The 15,799-nt window shown below is 46.7% G+C and overlaps 2 protein-coding genes across 2 annotated transcripts in view; one reads left to right on the top strand and one right to left on the bottom strand.

Moving 5' to 3' along the window:
- Nucleotides 1-15,799, bottom strand: part of FNDC10 (fibronectin type III domain containing 10) — a 243,253-nt gene that overhangs the window by 75,415 nt on the left and 152,039 nt on the right. The gene's annotated exons all lie outside the window — the stretch shown is intronic.
- The window catches only part of LOC307222012 (ATPase family AAA domain-containing protein 3), a 41,636-nt gene that overhangs the window by 20,157 nt on the left and 5,680 nt on the right, over nucleotides 1-15,799 (top strand). The window contains exons 10-15 of the mRNA XM_079987008.1: nucleotides 2,614-2,739; nucleotides 3,917-4,041; nucleotides 6,402-6,453; nucleotides 6,780-6,850; nucleotides 11,722-11,889; nucleotides 13,827-13,935. Coding sequence (XP_079843134.1) covers nucleotides 2,614-2,739; nucleotides 3,917-4,041; nucleotides 6,402-6,453; nucleotides 6,780-6,850; nucleotides 11,722-11,889; nucleotides 13,827-13,935 — 651 coding nt within the window. The remainder of the gene's footprint in view (nucleotides 1-2,613; nucleotides 2,740-3,916; nucleotides 4,042-6,401; nucleotides 6,454-6,779; nucleotides 6,851-11,721; nucleotides 11,890-13,826; nucleotides 13,936-15,799) is intronic.

Genomic DNA, 15,799 nt, shown 5'->3' with positions numbered 1-15,799 from the left:
GGTCATCTCCTTCTGCTCCCCTTGAAGATTGCAAAAGCAGCTTCCTCGGGGTCAAAAAAGCGTTTCCCAGCTTTGTTCATTGCCAAGACTGTTGGAGAGAAACGTCTCTCGAGAGGGGTCGAGTGAGTCTTTACTCCGAGCCAAGAATCCACATGTGGGGAACCTTTGCTCACCTCACAGCAGCCAGTGAAAAAAATCCCTGAGTCAGCATTCGCAAGCTTTTTTTCCTCCTATGCCAGCACCTTAATGGGCTAATAATTTCTGCCTGGGCGCCGCTTGTTCTGGATAATTGTGGGAATAACGCCACAGTACGACGACTCTCTTTTCCTAGCAAAAAAGCATGCTAGTCAAAGTTGAGGCTGCTCTTTGCTCTCACTAAAGATAAAGGTAAAGGGACCCCTGACCGTTAGGTCCAGTCGTGACCGACTCTGGGGTTGCGGCGCTCATCTTGCTTTATTGGCCGAGGGAGCCGGCGTACAACTTCTGGGTCATGTGGCCAGCATAACTAAGCCGCTTCTGGCAAACCAGAGCAGCTCATGGAAACGACATTTACCTTCCCGCTGGAGCGGTACCTATTTATCTACTTGCACTTTGACATGCTTTCGAACTGCTAGGTTGGCAGGAGCAGGGACCGAGCAACGGGAGCTCACCCCGTCGCAGGGATTTGAACCGCAGACCTTCCGATTGGCAAGTCCTAGGCTCTGTGGTTTAACCCACAGTGCCACCTTCGTCCCCTTGCTCTCACTAAAGGTAAAGGTACCCCTGCCCGTACGGGCCAGTCGTGACCGACTCTGGGGTTGTGCGCCCATCTCACTTAAGAGGCCAGGAGCCAGCGCTGTCCGAAGACACTTCCGGGTCACGTGGCCAGCGTGACGAAGCTGCTCTAGCGAGTCTGCACCAGCGCAGCACACGGAAACGCCGTTTACCTTCCCGCTATAAAGCGGTACCTATTTATCTACTTGCACTTAAGGGTGCTTTCGAACTGCTAGGTGGGCAGGAGCTGGGACCAAACGACTGGAGCTCACCCCACCGCGGGGATTCGAACCGCCGACCATACAATCGGCAAGTCCTAGGCGCTGAGGTTTTACCCACAGCGCCACCCGCATCTCCTTGCTCTCACTAATGGCACCTTATTCAGGAATTTTGCCATTCCTCCAAAAAGAGCCTTGTGTCTACGCTTAAAAGCAAGGGTGGGGCACTGGGTCGGGCTGACGGGTCGGACTGTTATCTCCCCCACTGCTTGTGAGCCACTTTTGGCAGAAGGCCGTCAGGTGTCTGACCGGATTGTATGGATCACTTTGCTATAGGGCTTCTCAACTGATTGTTGAGTCTCGCAGAGCACTTTGCAAGAGGCTCCACAGGATCCGACCACAATCAGCTGACTGCACAGGGGCTTGGCGAGACCCTCCAGTCATCTGTTTTGTCAGAATTTGCACAGGGTTTGTGCCTACAACCCCCGTTCTGGCTGACCTGGTGTCAGGTGTAGCGGGGCAGGCAGCCCGCAGTTTGGTCAAAACGACCTTGCGGGCCAAATGCGGACTGATTGAGCCTGCCATCCGGCGGTTCTCCACCCCTGGCTAAAAGAGCCTTGGGCGTTCCTTTTGCCAAAAAGCTCCAAGGATGCTTTGCGGGAGCATCACGCCCAGGATCCGCTCCTGCCACACATCAGCGTACACCTGGGCTGTTCAAACCACCCACAAGCAAGCCTGCGCATTCACAGGAGCGAGTAAATGTAAACGAGGCCATAGGCAAGAGCATGTCATCTGTTCCCAGCATGCACTGGGAGCTGCTCATCCCACACGCTAGCAAGCAGCAAAATGAAAGCACATTCATTTATTTTTTATTTCTTAAAAACTGTGTGCCCCTCGATTGTAAAGAAAACTGCAAGGTCGTTTATGGAAAGAACAAAACGATGCAATTGCTGGGGAAGACAACTATTTAAAACATTTTTTCCAAAGTTAAAATCAGTTATAAACTACACACAGATCAAAACACGTGTCAGTTTGCCTAACGTTTTTGAGCAGTAGGGTGGTGACACCTGCCTGGTATCAGTAGGCAGGGAGTTCTAAAGCGAAGATGCTGATTCTCTAAAAGAAGGATTTCTTACAAATGCGGTGTCATGCAGCTGCAATAACAGCGCCAGATCCACAGATCAAAATGGCCGAGTGGGCGGATATGGGGGAAAGCACTCTCACCGGTCCCAAGTTGCTCAGGGCTTTACCTATTAATGGTAGCAGCTTGGTAGCAACGAGTATTCTGTGTGGGTCTCTGAGCACAGCTATTCCATGCCGACCAGGTCTCACTCCTGCCGGCAGTCGTGCTGCAACATTCTGCACAAGCTGCAGCTTGCGAGTCAAGCACAAGAGAAGCCCCACGCTGCTTCTGGCATGCATCACAAGAACACACGCATGAGCAAGCACCAAAGATGGTTTCCTCCATGCCCTGATTGTGGGCGTCCCAGAGGCATCGTGACGGAAACAGGATACTGGGCTGGCTGGAAGTTTGGTCTGAGTCCGAGGGCTCGTGCGTGGGTAGAGTCCCTGACCCACCTGCTGTTTATTCCGTGTCTTGTTAATTCAAGCTTGCCCTTTTTTCCATATTTTTTTTTTGCAGCCAAAGCTGGAGGAGCGAGTGAGAGACATTGCCATTGCGACACGGAACACGCGGAACAACAAAAGCTTGTACAGGAACATCCTCATGTACGGCCCCCCTGGGACGGGGAAGACTCTCTTTGCCAAGGTAGCCCCAGTGGCATCATCGCGATGTGATCACTGCCAGCAGTTCAATTGACAGCCTCTCGGGTCACCACTCATGAAGGCAGGGGAGAGCTCTTCGCATCAGGGCACACTTATAAACTCTGCTCTGGTCGGCATCAGACCGGAGGGTTGGGGCCCTCTGGTCGGCTTAAAGTTGAGGGTCGGGGGCTTAAGGCTAGTCCTAGTCACTGAGCCTTTGATAGGACCACCTGAGTATGTTTCTGTGATCTTTATTCATGAGGGCTAGGATGTTTTTTAATTTTTTTGTAAATGATACTTTTGGAATTTGGGGTTTTGCAATAGATTCTACAGAGCTGTGTAAACACCATAGGGCAAATGTTTATTATTATTATTATTATTATTATTATTATTATTTATTAAATTCATATACTGCCCTATACCTGCAGGTCTCAGGGTGGTTTGCAAGACAAGATCACAATATAAAAACACAGACTGCATAATCAAAATAAAAACAAAAACAGTCCAATAACTCCCCCCGCCCCAACACATTTTCAAAGGGCATTGGGTGTCAATGTTTATCATTGCTTGATTTTCTTTCTCGCTCCTCTAGTTGCTGAGCCTTTGATGGAGCCCCTGAGTATGTTTCTGTGTTGTTTAGAAATGAGGACTAGGAACCTGCTTTTTTAAAGTATTTTTAAAAAATATTCTTGGGAAGATAGTTTGCGTACAAGATTCTACAGTTAGGTGAATAAAAAGGTAAAGGTAAAGGACCCCTGACAGTTAATTTCAGTCGTGAACGACTCTGGGGTTGCAGCGCTCATCTTGCTCTATAGGCCGAGAGAGCTGGCGTTTGTCCACAGACATTTTTTCTGGGTCATGTGGCCAGCATGACTAAGCTGCTTCTGGCGAAACCAGAGCAGCTCACGGAAACGCCATTTACCTTCCCGCTGGAGCGGTACCTATTTATCTACTTGCACTTTGACATGCTTTCGAACTGCTAAGTTGACAGGAGCAGGGACCGAGCAACTGGAGCTCACCCCGTCGCGGGGATTCGAACCACCAACCTTCCGATTGGCAAGCCCTAGGCTCAGTGGTTTAGACCACAGCACCACCCGCGTCCCTTTATGTAAATACCACAGGGCAAATGTTGATTGTTATTTGATTTCTCTCCCCCCCTTCCCCCCCCCCCTCTACTCCAGAAATTAGCCATGCATTCTGGCATGGATTACGCCATCATGACTGGTGGTGACGTCGCCCCCATGGGGCGGGAAGGAGTTACTGCCATGCACAAGGTCTTTGACTGGGCAAATACAAGCCGGAGAGGGTAAGTTTGGATCTGTTTCCCACGACTTTCTTGGATCGAGAGTTACACACACACACACACACACACACACACAATGTCGCTTTCCTCTCAGTACACAATCCGTTGCAGTTTTCAGTTGCTTCATTTAATCTCGGTGTGGTCTGGGCGGCTTCCAACAGAATATTAAAAAGACAATAAAACATTGAACATTAAAAATACCAAGCGGTGATTGCAGAACTGTTTATGGGCCGGATCTGGAGGGCAATTGGGCCTGATTCGGCCCGCAGGCCTTAGTATGCCGACCCCTGCCTTATACCGAGTCAGACCAATGTTCCATTTAGCTTGGTTCTGTCTACACTGTCTACACTGACTGGCAGCAACTGTCCAGGGTTTCAGGCAGAGACTCTCTCCCAGCCCCACCTGGAGATACCGTTCGGGATTGAACCCGGACTCTTCTGCGCACGCAGCGGATGCACTGCCCCTGAGCCATGGCGCTTCCCCGAAACTTAAAGCCTACTGTGCAGAGGTTAAGTTGACCTTCTTGGCCCTGCCCACTTTTGCCTCTGGCATGCTGCCATCAGGTTGAAAGAGATTCTACATTCCTGCTGTTGTGGTGCCCAGCATGTTCTCTACAATACAGTGGTACCTCGGGTTACGTACGCTTCAGGTTACAGACTCCGCTAGCCCAGAAATAGTGCTTCAGGTTAAGAACTTTGCTTCAGGATGAGAACAGAAATTGTGCTCCGGCGGCGCGGCAGCAGCAGGAGGCCCCATTAGCTAAAGTAGTGCTTCAGGTTAAGAACAGTTTCAGGTTAAGAATGGACCTCCGGAACAAATTAAGTACTTAACCCGAGGTACCACTGTAAAGGGAAAGCAAATACCTTCTGCAGTGATGGTGCTGTTTGGCTCTTCGTCTCTCCTCTCCTGCACCTCCAAGCGTCTCCCAGAGACCCATTAAAACCGAATAAGAGGAACCGGGGGTCTGGCGCTGTGTGCCTATGCCGTCCTATTTTGTGGGGGGTGCCGAAGGAGGGAGGTTCGGGGATGGCGCTGAGTGTGGCTAATTGATGATGTATGTGTCCCTTGATTGGCTCTGACAGACATTCGCTCCCTTTGTCCAAACTGATACGCAGCCACATTCATCACCAGAATGTTTCTATTTTCCACCTTTTTCTTTCCTTAAAAAGAAAGGGGGGGAGAGACAGAGAATGGAAAGCCACCCATGAAATGAAATATTTAGAGCACGGCAAAACAAACTTCCTTTTGCAGAGGGCTTTTCGTGGCCCACCTTTTTGCGGGGGGGAAACGGCAAGAAAAGCTGAAACGCTGCATGTGTTTAAAAATGCATTGGCGGTCCATGTTAAATTATTCACCGGCCGGGGGGGGGGGGTGGAGAGAGAAAGCCAGCAGAATTGCAGATCCCAGAATGTGACAAAGCAGCCTCTCATAGCTCCCTGAGTGACTTCTGAAACCCTCCTCCCCTTTGGTACTTTACAAGCCAAACCCTAGAGCTATGGTGTGTTTTCATGCTATTCCATCCTTAAGGAGTCTTTTTAAAAATAAAAAAGCATTGTGGTTTGTATGCCAGGGAGCACAGTAACACAGAAAAACATATCCATGGTTTTATCAGTCTAGTTCACACCTGGCCATTGGACATGCTGGCTGATGGGACCAGTTTGTTTTTAGACTACAACTCCCATCATCCATGCCTTTCGACTGCGCTGGCAGATGCTGACGAGAGGAGCTGTTGCTACTGTTGTAGTCGCTTTATTTATTTATTTGAATTGTTTCCGTGCATTGTTGTCGCTGCTGCTGCCGCTGCTGTTGTTATTTAATCTCAAAAGCTGTTGACAACCCAGTTTAAAGCACCAAGTTAAAAAATTGCACAATATCAGAACGAAACCTTAACAGACGAAGCTTGCGTATATAATGTGTCTTTAAAGCAGCATAACGGACAAGAAAGCAAAATTCTCTCTTAAACCATATCATGGATAAAAATCGAAGGCTTTCATGCAGTCCTCAGAGCCTGACCCATGGAAATTAGCGAACCTAAGTTACTCATGCGTGTGTTAAATTTTAACAGGCCTACTCTGAGTAGGACTGACTAACGTAGGTCACAACCCAAAAGCAATAGATGCCACAAAACCTACTCTGAGCAGATGCGTTGAAATGAATGAACTTGTCTAACTTAGGTGATCTGGTGGGCACACTGCAACGAAGTCTTGGTTAGGCACAATCCCATATTTGTTATTTTTTTTACACCGAAGCGTCTTGGGTGAACTTTGGATTGGTGATGGCCCAACTCTGCAAGGATGGTGGGCCCATTTGCTTGACCCACTGCTCCTGCCAGGCTCACCCAGGTTTTTCATTTTTTTTAACAGCCTCTTGTTGTTTGTGGACGAAGCTGATGCGTTCCTGCGGAAGAGGTCAACGGCAAGTACTTCACACTCCCTTCTCTCTCTCTTGCATGTTGTACGCATGCTATCGTTTAGTTTTTACCGAGTATTTATAAATTGCTTTTGATGGAATGTTTCACAATCGTAGGGTGGAGAACCACGAAATAAAATAATTAAAATATGGCCATACAGAAAACACACACACATTTAGTTAGTTTCGTTATTCCCTGCTTGGGATTCTGGAATATTCCGTGAAAAGCAGGTTATAAATACTTGATAATAACAAACTGAAGGAGTATGTGTTTTCTGTATTTTTATATTTTAATGCATGGTTAATTTAATTGTGATTTCTCCTCCTTGCAGGAAAAAATCAGCGAAGACCTACGAGCCACGTTGAATGCCTTCCTGCACAGGACAGGGCAGCACAGCAACAAGTAAGATTGAGGGGAAACGTAAGAGCCATCTTCCAATGTCTGAAGGTGTGTCATGCAGAAGATGAAACAGACTTTTTGGGTTGTGTCCCAACATTTCTCCTACTCAGATTAGATCCATAGACTTGCAAGGTTGCCTTACCTTCCATATACAGTGGTACCTCGGGTTACATACACTTCAGGTTACATACGCTTCAGGTTACAGACTCCACTAACCCAGAAATAGTGCTTCAGGTTAAGAACTTTGCTTCAGGATGAGAACAGAAATCGGGCCCCGGTGGCGCAGCAGCAGCAGCAGGAGGCCCCATTAGCTAAAGTGGCGCTTCAGGTTAAGAACAGCTTCAGGTTAAGTACGGCCCTCCGGAACAAATTAAGTACTTAACCCGAGGTACCACTGTATAGCTCCACCCACTTTTGCCTCTGGCTCCGCCCATGTGGCCCCTGGAAGGTTGTCAAGAATGGAATCTGGCCCTCAGGCTGAATAATGTTCCCCCCATACCATAGACATATGCATTACTCTTGGATTTTGAGCCTTCTCTGGGCATAGCCAACCCATTTTTTAAAAAAATAAATAAATGATGAAATGGGATATTATCTCAGCGTTGCTTTCCACTGCAGAATTCCTTATTGCTCGCAGGCCTGTCTAATTATACATTTGGCTTCACTCTAGTTATCCTGTTTTGATGGTTCTACTCTCCCCCCCCCCCAACACAAAAAGCAAATTTGATTGGTGCATATCTTCATTTAGGGAATAGTTCTGGGTTCCCTCTTAAAAAAACAATGTTCTGCAGAGCCTGTAAGGAATTGACTCCAGTCACTCAACGCCACAGTAACGTATGCGAATCCACCAATAATGAGCCCCCCGGGAGACAGTTAACTGGCAATTCTGCCTTCTGTCAGGAAAATGTGTGCTTTTAAGTAGCCAATTTTACGCTTCTAGCAAATCCTTCAGGAATGCCGAGTCCTGGACGTTCAGAGTTACTGTTTCCAAGAGCAACTGGTTGGGTCCAAGATGGCTGCCCTCTCATCCTCTTCCAAAATGCTTGCCAGTTCTCCTATTCAGAGTGCCCCAGAAGCGCAAACGGGAGACGCCTCTCACTCAAACTTTTTTATGCTTCTGAAGTTTGGTTAAGGTAAAAACGTAGGACGGTTAAGTCCAGTCAGAGGCAGCTATGGGGTTGCGGCACTCAGCTCGCTTTTAGGCCAAGGGAGCCAGCGTTTGTCCGCAGACAGCTTTCCGGGTCATGTGGCCAGCATGACTAAACCGTTTCTGGCACAATGGGACACTGTGATGGAAACCAGAGCATGCGGAAATGCCATTAACCTTCCCGCCGCAGTGGTGCCTATTTATCTACTTGCACTGGTGTGCTTTCAAACTGCTAGATTGGCAGATTTGGTTAAACCACCACTTGACCCCTGTAATTCTTGTTTTTGTTTTGCTCTGTGCATTTTTACTTTCGTTTGAGGAGCGAATGTGAGGTGGTCTGGGGAACCTATATGAATTTTAAACGTGATAGAGAGATTCGGTCAGAAAAATATTAGTGTAAGAAGCTGTGTCAGACAGGCTTGTGTACACACCATGTATTTAAAGCACATGACATTCCCCACCCCCAAGGATCCTGGGAACTGTAGTTCATTAAGAGTGCTAGGAATTGTAGCTCTGTGAGGCATAAACTACAATTCCCAGGGTTCTTTGGGGTTGGGAGTCATGTGCTTTAAGTGTACGGTTGTATATGCCTCCCTAGTCAGACATGGCCCATCTAGCTCAGTATTGTTCTTTCCTCTCAGATGTTGTTGGACTCCAACTCCCATCAGCCCCAGCGAGCATGGCCAACAGTCAAGGATGATGGGAATTGTAGTCTAGTGACATCTAGAGTTGGAGAAAGCCAGTCTATGTTGATAGACAGCATCTTCCTAGAGTTTGTGGTCAGGGTCTTCCTCAGCCCTGCGTGGGGATTTGAACCCACGGCCCTCCTGGTACCTGCTGTTGAAACCAGCCCCTCTGAGGTTCTTCATTTCAGGGCCTGTGCTAGGAGTGTGCTAAATGTGAAGCGAAACAGCTCCAAGAAAGTCTAAATAGTTTTCTTGCTCTTATACTTTGCCTTAGGCTTGGAAACATTAATTAATAATACTACAGATTCTGCTTATTTTGGTTAGGAGGGGAAAGGGAGGACGTTTTCAGTTTGTGCCAAATGTGCACATCCCTAATAAACTATTTATTTATTGGCCGCTGTATAAGCCAAGCTATATTTGTGTCCATCTTGCCACGGATTAAATGGAACAAAATTTACAGTAAATCAGTATAATGCAGTTTATACACCTTATAATACGCCTTGTAAAATAAGGTATCACTATAAAAAGGCAGAAGGTTTTTGTCGGGTTAAAGCCATTGAAATGAAAGGAGGAGAAATAAAAACTCAACAGAGCTGCCTTTGAACTGTAATAATGCTTCTTGCTTGCCGTGTGTGTGTGTGTGTGTGTGTGTGTGTGTTCTCTTCCACTCCAAGTAGATCCCTTGAAGCTAATGCATACGACTAACATAGAAATATTAATTTTGTCTGCTTTGAGTAGAACTTAGCTGGATGCAGCACTAAGATTTCTGCACGAGTTGTGCATCGTGAAGGGTCAAGTCCATGGCTCCACCAACTTTTGGCTCTGCCCTTGCCCAGCCCTGTTATGTGGCCCCCACAATGTTGCCCAGAGGGGAATGTGGACCTTGGGCTGGGGGAAAAAAAGTTCCCTACCCCTGAAGTAAATAAATACCTTCTGGGGTTTATTGTCATTATCGGAAATATTCTGTTAAATATTGTGCATGTTAAAAGGATTTTATTTAAATACCGTATTTTTCCGTGTACAAGACAATGCCCCCCCCCCATTTTTTTTAGTCAAAAATTGGGGGTCGTCTTATATGCAGATTTATACGGTCAGTCTTGGGTGAGCTGGCAGCTCCTGAGTCACTTGAGTGCCAGAACACCTTTTTTATGGCACTTTTCAAAAGAAAGAAAAAGCGATTTTGGGCGATTTCCTCCAAAAGCTGAACAACTTTAAAATACTGATTTCTTAATTTTGGGGTCCCCAAAGTAGGGGTCACCATATACGTGGGGTCATGTTATACACGGAAAAATACGGTAACGGGTAAGAAATTACCCCCTTTTTTGTCATTGTTGTCTGGGAAAGCATTTAGGGCTCCGGGTCATTGTATCTGTTCCTCTGGGATCTCATCAGGGCTGCGTAGCCGCAAGCCAGGAATGGGGCAATCTAGAAAAGTAGCCAGTTTCCGAATGAATGTGGAGATGGTGGCTCCCCCACCCTACCCCCCGGCGTTTTCTCCCCTGCTGACCCCAGGGGGGCCATCTCTGAACAGATGGCGAGAGTGTCGCTGCCAGTGCCCATTAGGAAAACAGGCTGATTCAAATCATAATGCGCCATTAAATCAGGGCTTATTGTCAGTCGGCAAGATAGAGAGTGCCGGAGGGGGTTGCGGGCAGAAGAGAGGCGGCAGGCGCTGGCTGTGAAGCAAAAAGATGCTTAAAGCAGTGCGTGAAGTTTTGGGAAGGAGCTGGGAGAGTTTTGAGAGAAGTAAAGGAGGCAAGAGGCAGAAGAGGGTATGCCTTAGTCTGCTAAACACACAAGTCTGGGAAGTGAGACCCATGGGATATAAAATAATGAGTAGATAGGCATAGGATTGTTGCTTTTAAGCTTCACCAGCATTCTGTGTGTGTGTGTGCGCACGCACGCTTTTTGGGGGGGGGAACCACTTTGAGGGTTTTTTTTTACCTGATACGTATCCAGAGGTACCACTGTATGTGACTATATAAATTCTTTTTAAATGCAATTCAACATATATCAAAATATATCATTCTATAGACCAACATGTCATATAAACGAAACATATTACGAGAAATTAACGTCCAGCAGATTCATCAGGAAATACAATCTATTCAGTTCTTATATTGGCAGTATCCACGGTGTGGAATTCTTATATCAATCTTGTAGTGTTCCATGTCAAGATGCTTTTAAGAATTCTAGCGTTCCTTGTCTGCAGGTACTTCGTCTGATTTCTGTTGTTACCAGTTTTGTATTTATGTGGCAAAGGGTATGGTAGTGTTTTGAATGAGTTTTGGGGGTTTTCTACCAGCAAGTGGTGTATAAATTTTATGAAATATATAAAAATATTTTGATTCTGCAGAAAAGCGGAATGTGGTATTTATTGGTTAAGAATGAGGGAGAAATTCGGTTTGATTTGCATTAGTGTGCTGCCAAAACTTTCTGCAGTGGGAGGAGGAGTGTGTGTGTGTGTGTGTGTGTGTGTGTGTGTGTGTGTGTGTGCATTTATTAGGGACTGCCTTTTAAAGGGGGTGGGGGAGGTTCTTCTGAGAGCAGTTTTTGGAAGCACCTCAAACCCTCTGTTAGACCTTCCTGCAGCCTTGTATAATCGAGGGGACAGGCACTTCCCAGAGCAGTTCGCTGCAGCCACATGAATTGCATCCTGACATTTTTATGCCTCTATGAGGATGTTATGGGTTGTACCCAACCAAGTCCCATTCAAATCAGTGGACCTAAGTTCGTGAACTTCAGTGGATCTAATCTGAGTAGGGCTGGCATTGGATACAAGCCTACACACACACACACACACACACACACACACACACACACACACACACACAATGCATGCCTTTCTGTATTGAACGAATGAGCATTGAATGGTTTTATGGTGTTTGGGGGTTGCACACTTGATCACTATTCCCACCCTCCCTGCGTGCACAACTCTGTTTGAAGTGGAAGGGGTTGCGCATGTGGAGGGGGAATCCCAATAGAACTGCCTTGCTTTATAAGAGAGGGAAAAAATGATGGTTCTCCTCTCCTCTCCCCAGATTCATGCTCGTCTTAGCCAGCAACCAACCGGAGCAGTTTGACTGGGCCATCAATGACCGGATAGACGAAATGGTTAATTTTAAGCTGCCAGAGCTGGAAGAGAGAGAGCGTCTGGTACGGATGTATTTTGACAAGCACGTCCTGAAGCCGGCCACTGAGGGAAAGCAGTCAGTATATTTATTTATTTTTAATTAATTACCATATTTTTCCGTGTATAGGGTTTTTCCCCCTTAAAAATAATGTCAAAAATTAGGCGTCCTATACATCTCCCCCCTTTTTCTTAAATCTGAGTACCTCGAGTTACAAACGCCTCAGGTTACAAACGCTTCAGGTTACAAACTCCGCTAACCTGGAAGAGTTACCTCAGGTTAAGAACTTTGCTTCAGGATGAGAACGGAAATCGTGTGCTGGTGGCGCAGCGGCAGCAAGAGGCCCCATTAGCTAAAGTGGTGCCTCTAGTTAAGAACAATTTCAGGTTAGGAACGGACCTCCGGAACAAATTAAGTTCATAACTAGAGGTACCACCGTATTGGCATGAAGTCAGGACAGGGTAGGTGAGCAAAAGGGAATGACAGCAGTGGCTGCAGAGCAGCATTTTGTCACAGGCCTAGCTTTGAAGGTTGGTTACTGGGCCCTGCTGCTCCCAAATATATCCTATTTGGGTTATGAAATCTGTTGAGAACATGAGTCACTTGTCATCGTTTGCAACTGAATAGCGGAAGCAGAATTGACAAGAGGATTCCCCTTGTATCGGGCAAAGATCTCTTGCAACAGGGAGCGCATCTTAAACCTTTTCCGGTCCACTTCATTCAAGATCCCGCAGGAGTGGGAGGAGGGGTTGCCTTGTCAAGCTCGTCTCCTGCAATCGCTTGGTCTACCCAGGCAGATTTTCATTTGTACAGGGCCGGAGTTGGCTTGGCATCAACCGTCCCTGTCTGGGTAGCTACAGCCTCTTGTGGGAGCGAATTCCATCGTTCTAACTCTGCATGAAGAAGTACTTACTTCTGTCTGCCCTGTATCAAAAAGCAATATGATAAAATAGAGTTCCCCGTGAATTCAGCTGGAGGACAGCTGCTTGGCATGCAGAAGGTTCCGGACTCAAACCCCAGCCGCAACCCCCAGGAGAGCTGCTCCCATCCAGTATAGGCAATACCTAGGAAGGTGGACCAGTGAGCCTGAGTTGGTATAATGCTTCTTCGCGGTTCCTCTTTTGTTAATCCTCACAACAGCCCTGAAGGCGGATCAGTCTGAGGGAATGACGAGCCAAGTCGTCGCAGACTGAGCAGGGGTTTGAACGTGGGTCCTAACCGAACTGCTTCACTGGCTAGCAAATCATATACCCATATTTTTCGCCCCACAGGGCGCACCAGCCCATAGGGTGCACCTAGTTTTTTTTTTGGGGGGGGGGTAAAGAAAAAGTTGCGCCAGGCTCCCAAGGCTTGCGGAGAGCTGCCCGAAGCCCGGGGCACACTCCGCTGCGTTCCCCAGGTTTTGGGCTGCAGGCTGCTGTCCGCAAGCCTTGGGAGCCCGGCGGGAACTCCCGCGGGCTCCCAAGCTTGCGGATAGCTTCCTGAAGCCTGGAGAGCGAGAGGGGTCGTTGCGCACCGACCCCTCTCGCTCTCCAGGCTTCAGTGAAAGCCTGCATTCGCCCCATAGCACACACATTTCCCCTTCATTTTGGAGGGGGGAAAGTGCGTCCTATGGGGCGAAAAATATGGTAATAGTTTTGTTTACTGGATAAAGGGTTGCATCCAGCACTGGCCCTACTCAAGAGTGCTTTCATAAATTAATCAAAGTGATTTAATTTTGCCCATTAATTTCAGCGGGTGAACTCTTTTGATGGGTACGTAGTTGAATACAACTTATAAACCTTAGACCGGGGTTTTCCAAACTTTGGTCTCCAGCTGTTTTGGGACTACAATTCCTATCATCCCTGACCACTGGTCCAGCTAGCTAAGGATGGTGGGAGTTGTAGTCCAAAAACAGCTGGGTACCCAGGTTTGGGAAACGCTGCCTTAGACCCTACCTACGGTGTTTCCCGGCAGCTTGCAATAAATATAACATGGCAGTGTTGATGCGAACTGGTGTGCTTTTTCCTATCCAGGCGTCTGAAGCTCGCCCAGTTTGACTATGGGAAGAAGTGTTCAGAGATCGCCAAGCTGACCGAAGGCATGTCTGGCCGAGAGATCTCTCAGCTCGCCGTGGCCTGGCAGGTAAGTCCAGCATCCTATGAGAGAGCCGGTCCTTCGACCACAGTCTTGCCTGCTCAGACCAGTCTGCTTGGTTTCAGCTAGCTCTGGCTGAGCTCAGCACTGGGGAACCTTTGGCCCTCTAGATGTTGCTGAACATGCTCTTTCTTCCCTGTAACCATAACCCCACATACACCTGGGATCAGGGGAAATTGCTTCTGGTAGTCCACTTCGCAAAATGGAATGGAGTGGGGAGAGCTGGGTTCACTGCCTTGACCTTGGAGGAAAAGGAAAATATAATTGTAGTAAATGCATGGATTCAACACAGGAATGGGCTAAGCACACAGACCAGATTCCAGGCAGCTTTGCTTTTTTGTTGTTGCTAACTCCTTGCCTGGAGGGAGACTAGAGACGGAGTATTTATTTATTTTATTTTGCTGTTTATTAAATTTGTATACCACCCTTCACCCCTAGATCTCAGGGCTGCTCACAACAGAAAAACACAATGTAGGGGGGAAACACAAAATACATGATCAAAACAAAAACAAACCCATAGCCTCCACACACATTTAAAAGGGTATCGGGTGTTAAGCAGCAAAAGGCCTGGTTGAAGAGTAATGTTTTCGCCTGGCGTCTGTAGAACCCCGGTAAGACTGATGAAAACGTTCCGTGCGGTTTATAAATACCTTTTGAAAAATAAAGCAAGCCTTAGGCAGGGCTGGTGCTGCCACACCTCATCCAAAATATTGCAGGTTTTCTGTTTGAGATTTCTGTAAGGTGTGCGAGCTTGCAAATTTGCTTTGCGCAAGCTTCAGTTGGTCTTTTTTAAAAAAAGAAAGAAAACACTGCCTTGGCACATCCAGCCCCTTGGGACCGATTAAGGCATCCGCAATAAAATTGCCCATTGACTCCTTTTTCCAAAGAGCCTCGGGTTGCGTAATGCCTCCTGAAAACTCTGCTTTCCATCTCTTGTCGTATGCTGAAGACAGCACCTTTTTACTCTGGCCTTAGACATGTGAGAGAGGAGTTTGTGTATATCTATATTCTTTATTTTTAATATTTTGTTATTAGTTTGCAAATTACTATGGAACCACAGGGGCAAGTAAACAATAACAAAAATTCAGCATGAATATAATAACTGGGCATACCAATGTACCCGAACATATTAAATAATAACACCCAATCTAAGACCAGAACAACCATATTATCTCTAAAAATAAATCCCCACCAATCTGGATATTTATTTATTTCATTCATGTCCTGCCTTTTTTCATCCAAGGAGCTCAAGGTGGTTCTCCCCCTCCTCATTTAATCCCCACAACAACCCTGTGAGGTAGGTTAGACTCAGAGAGACGGTGGGTTCAGGCTGTACTTTCAAGTTAATGGTATAATTTGTGTGTTTTATGCTGTAGGTCACTTAGAGATTTTTAAAATATTAAGTGGTTTACAACAATTACGAAATATCAGCAAAAAAAGGACAATGTGGGCCAGATAAAACTGTATAATTAATTTTGAAAAATACATTAATAAAACAGCAGCTTAAACTTCAGTAAATAAGACATGACACTACAACATTTAGCATTCTCCCGGGGCAAATTTGTTTTTAAATAACCGCTTGTGTTGTCGGGGGTCAAACACCAGCCACCCCACAGATACGCACAGAGCTTGTGAGATTTCACACGCTTTCAAGCAAAACTTTGCAGTCGTAAGGACTGCTTTTGAAAAGAAGAGAGAGCTGACATTTTCTACAAGTTCATTCCTTTGCCCCGTGTTACATTATGTTACACTGCAAGAGAGAGAGCACTTGTGAGATTTCACATGCTTTCAAGCAGTCATAAGGACTGTGAATGTCGTTTTGAAAAGAAAAAGAGAGCCGAAACTCTTCATA

The sequence above is a fragment of the Podarcis cretensis genome (assembly GCF_951804945.1).
Source record: "Podarcis cretensis genome assembly, chromosome: 8".
NCBI lineage: Eukaryota > Metazoa > Chordata > Lepidosauria > Squamata > Lacertidae > Podarcis > Podarcis cretensis.
This window is presented reverse-complemented; position numbering and strand designations above follow the sequence as displayed.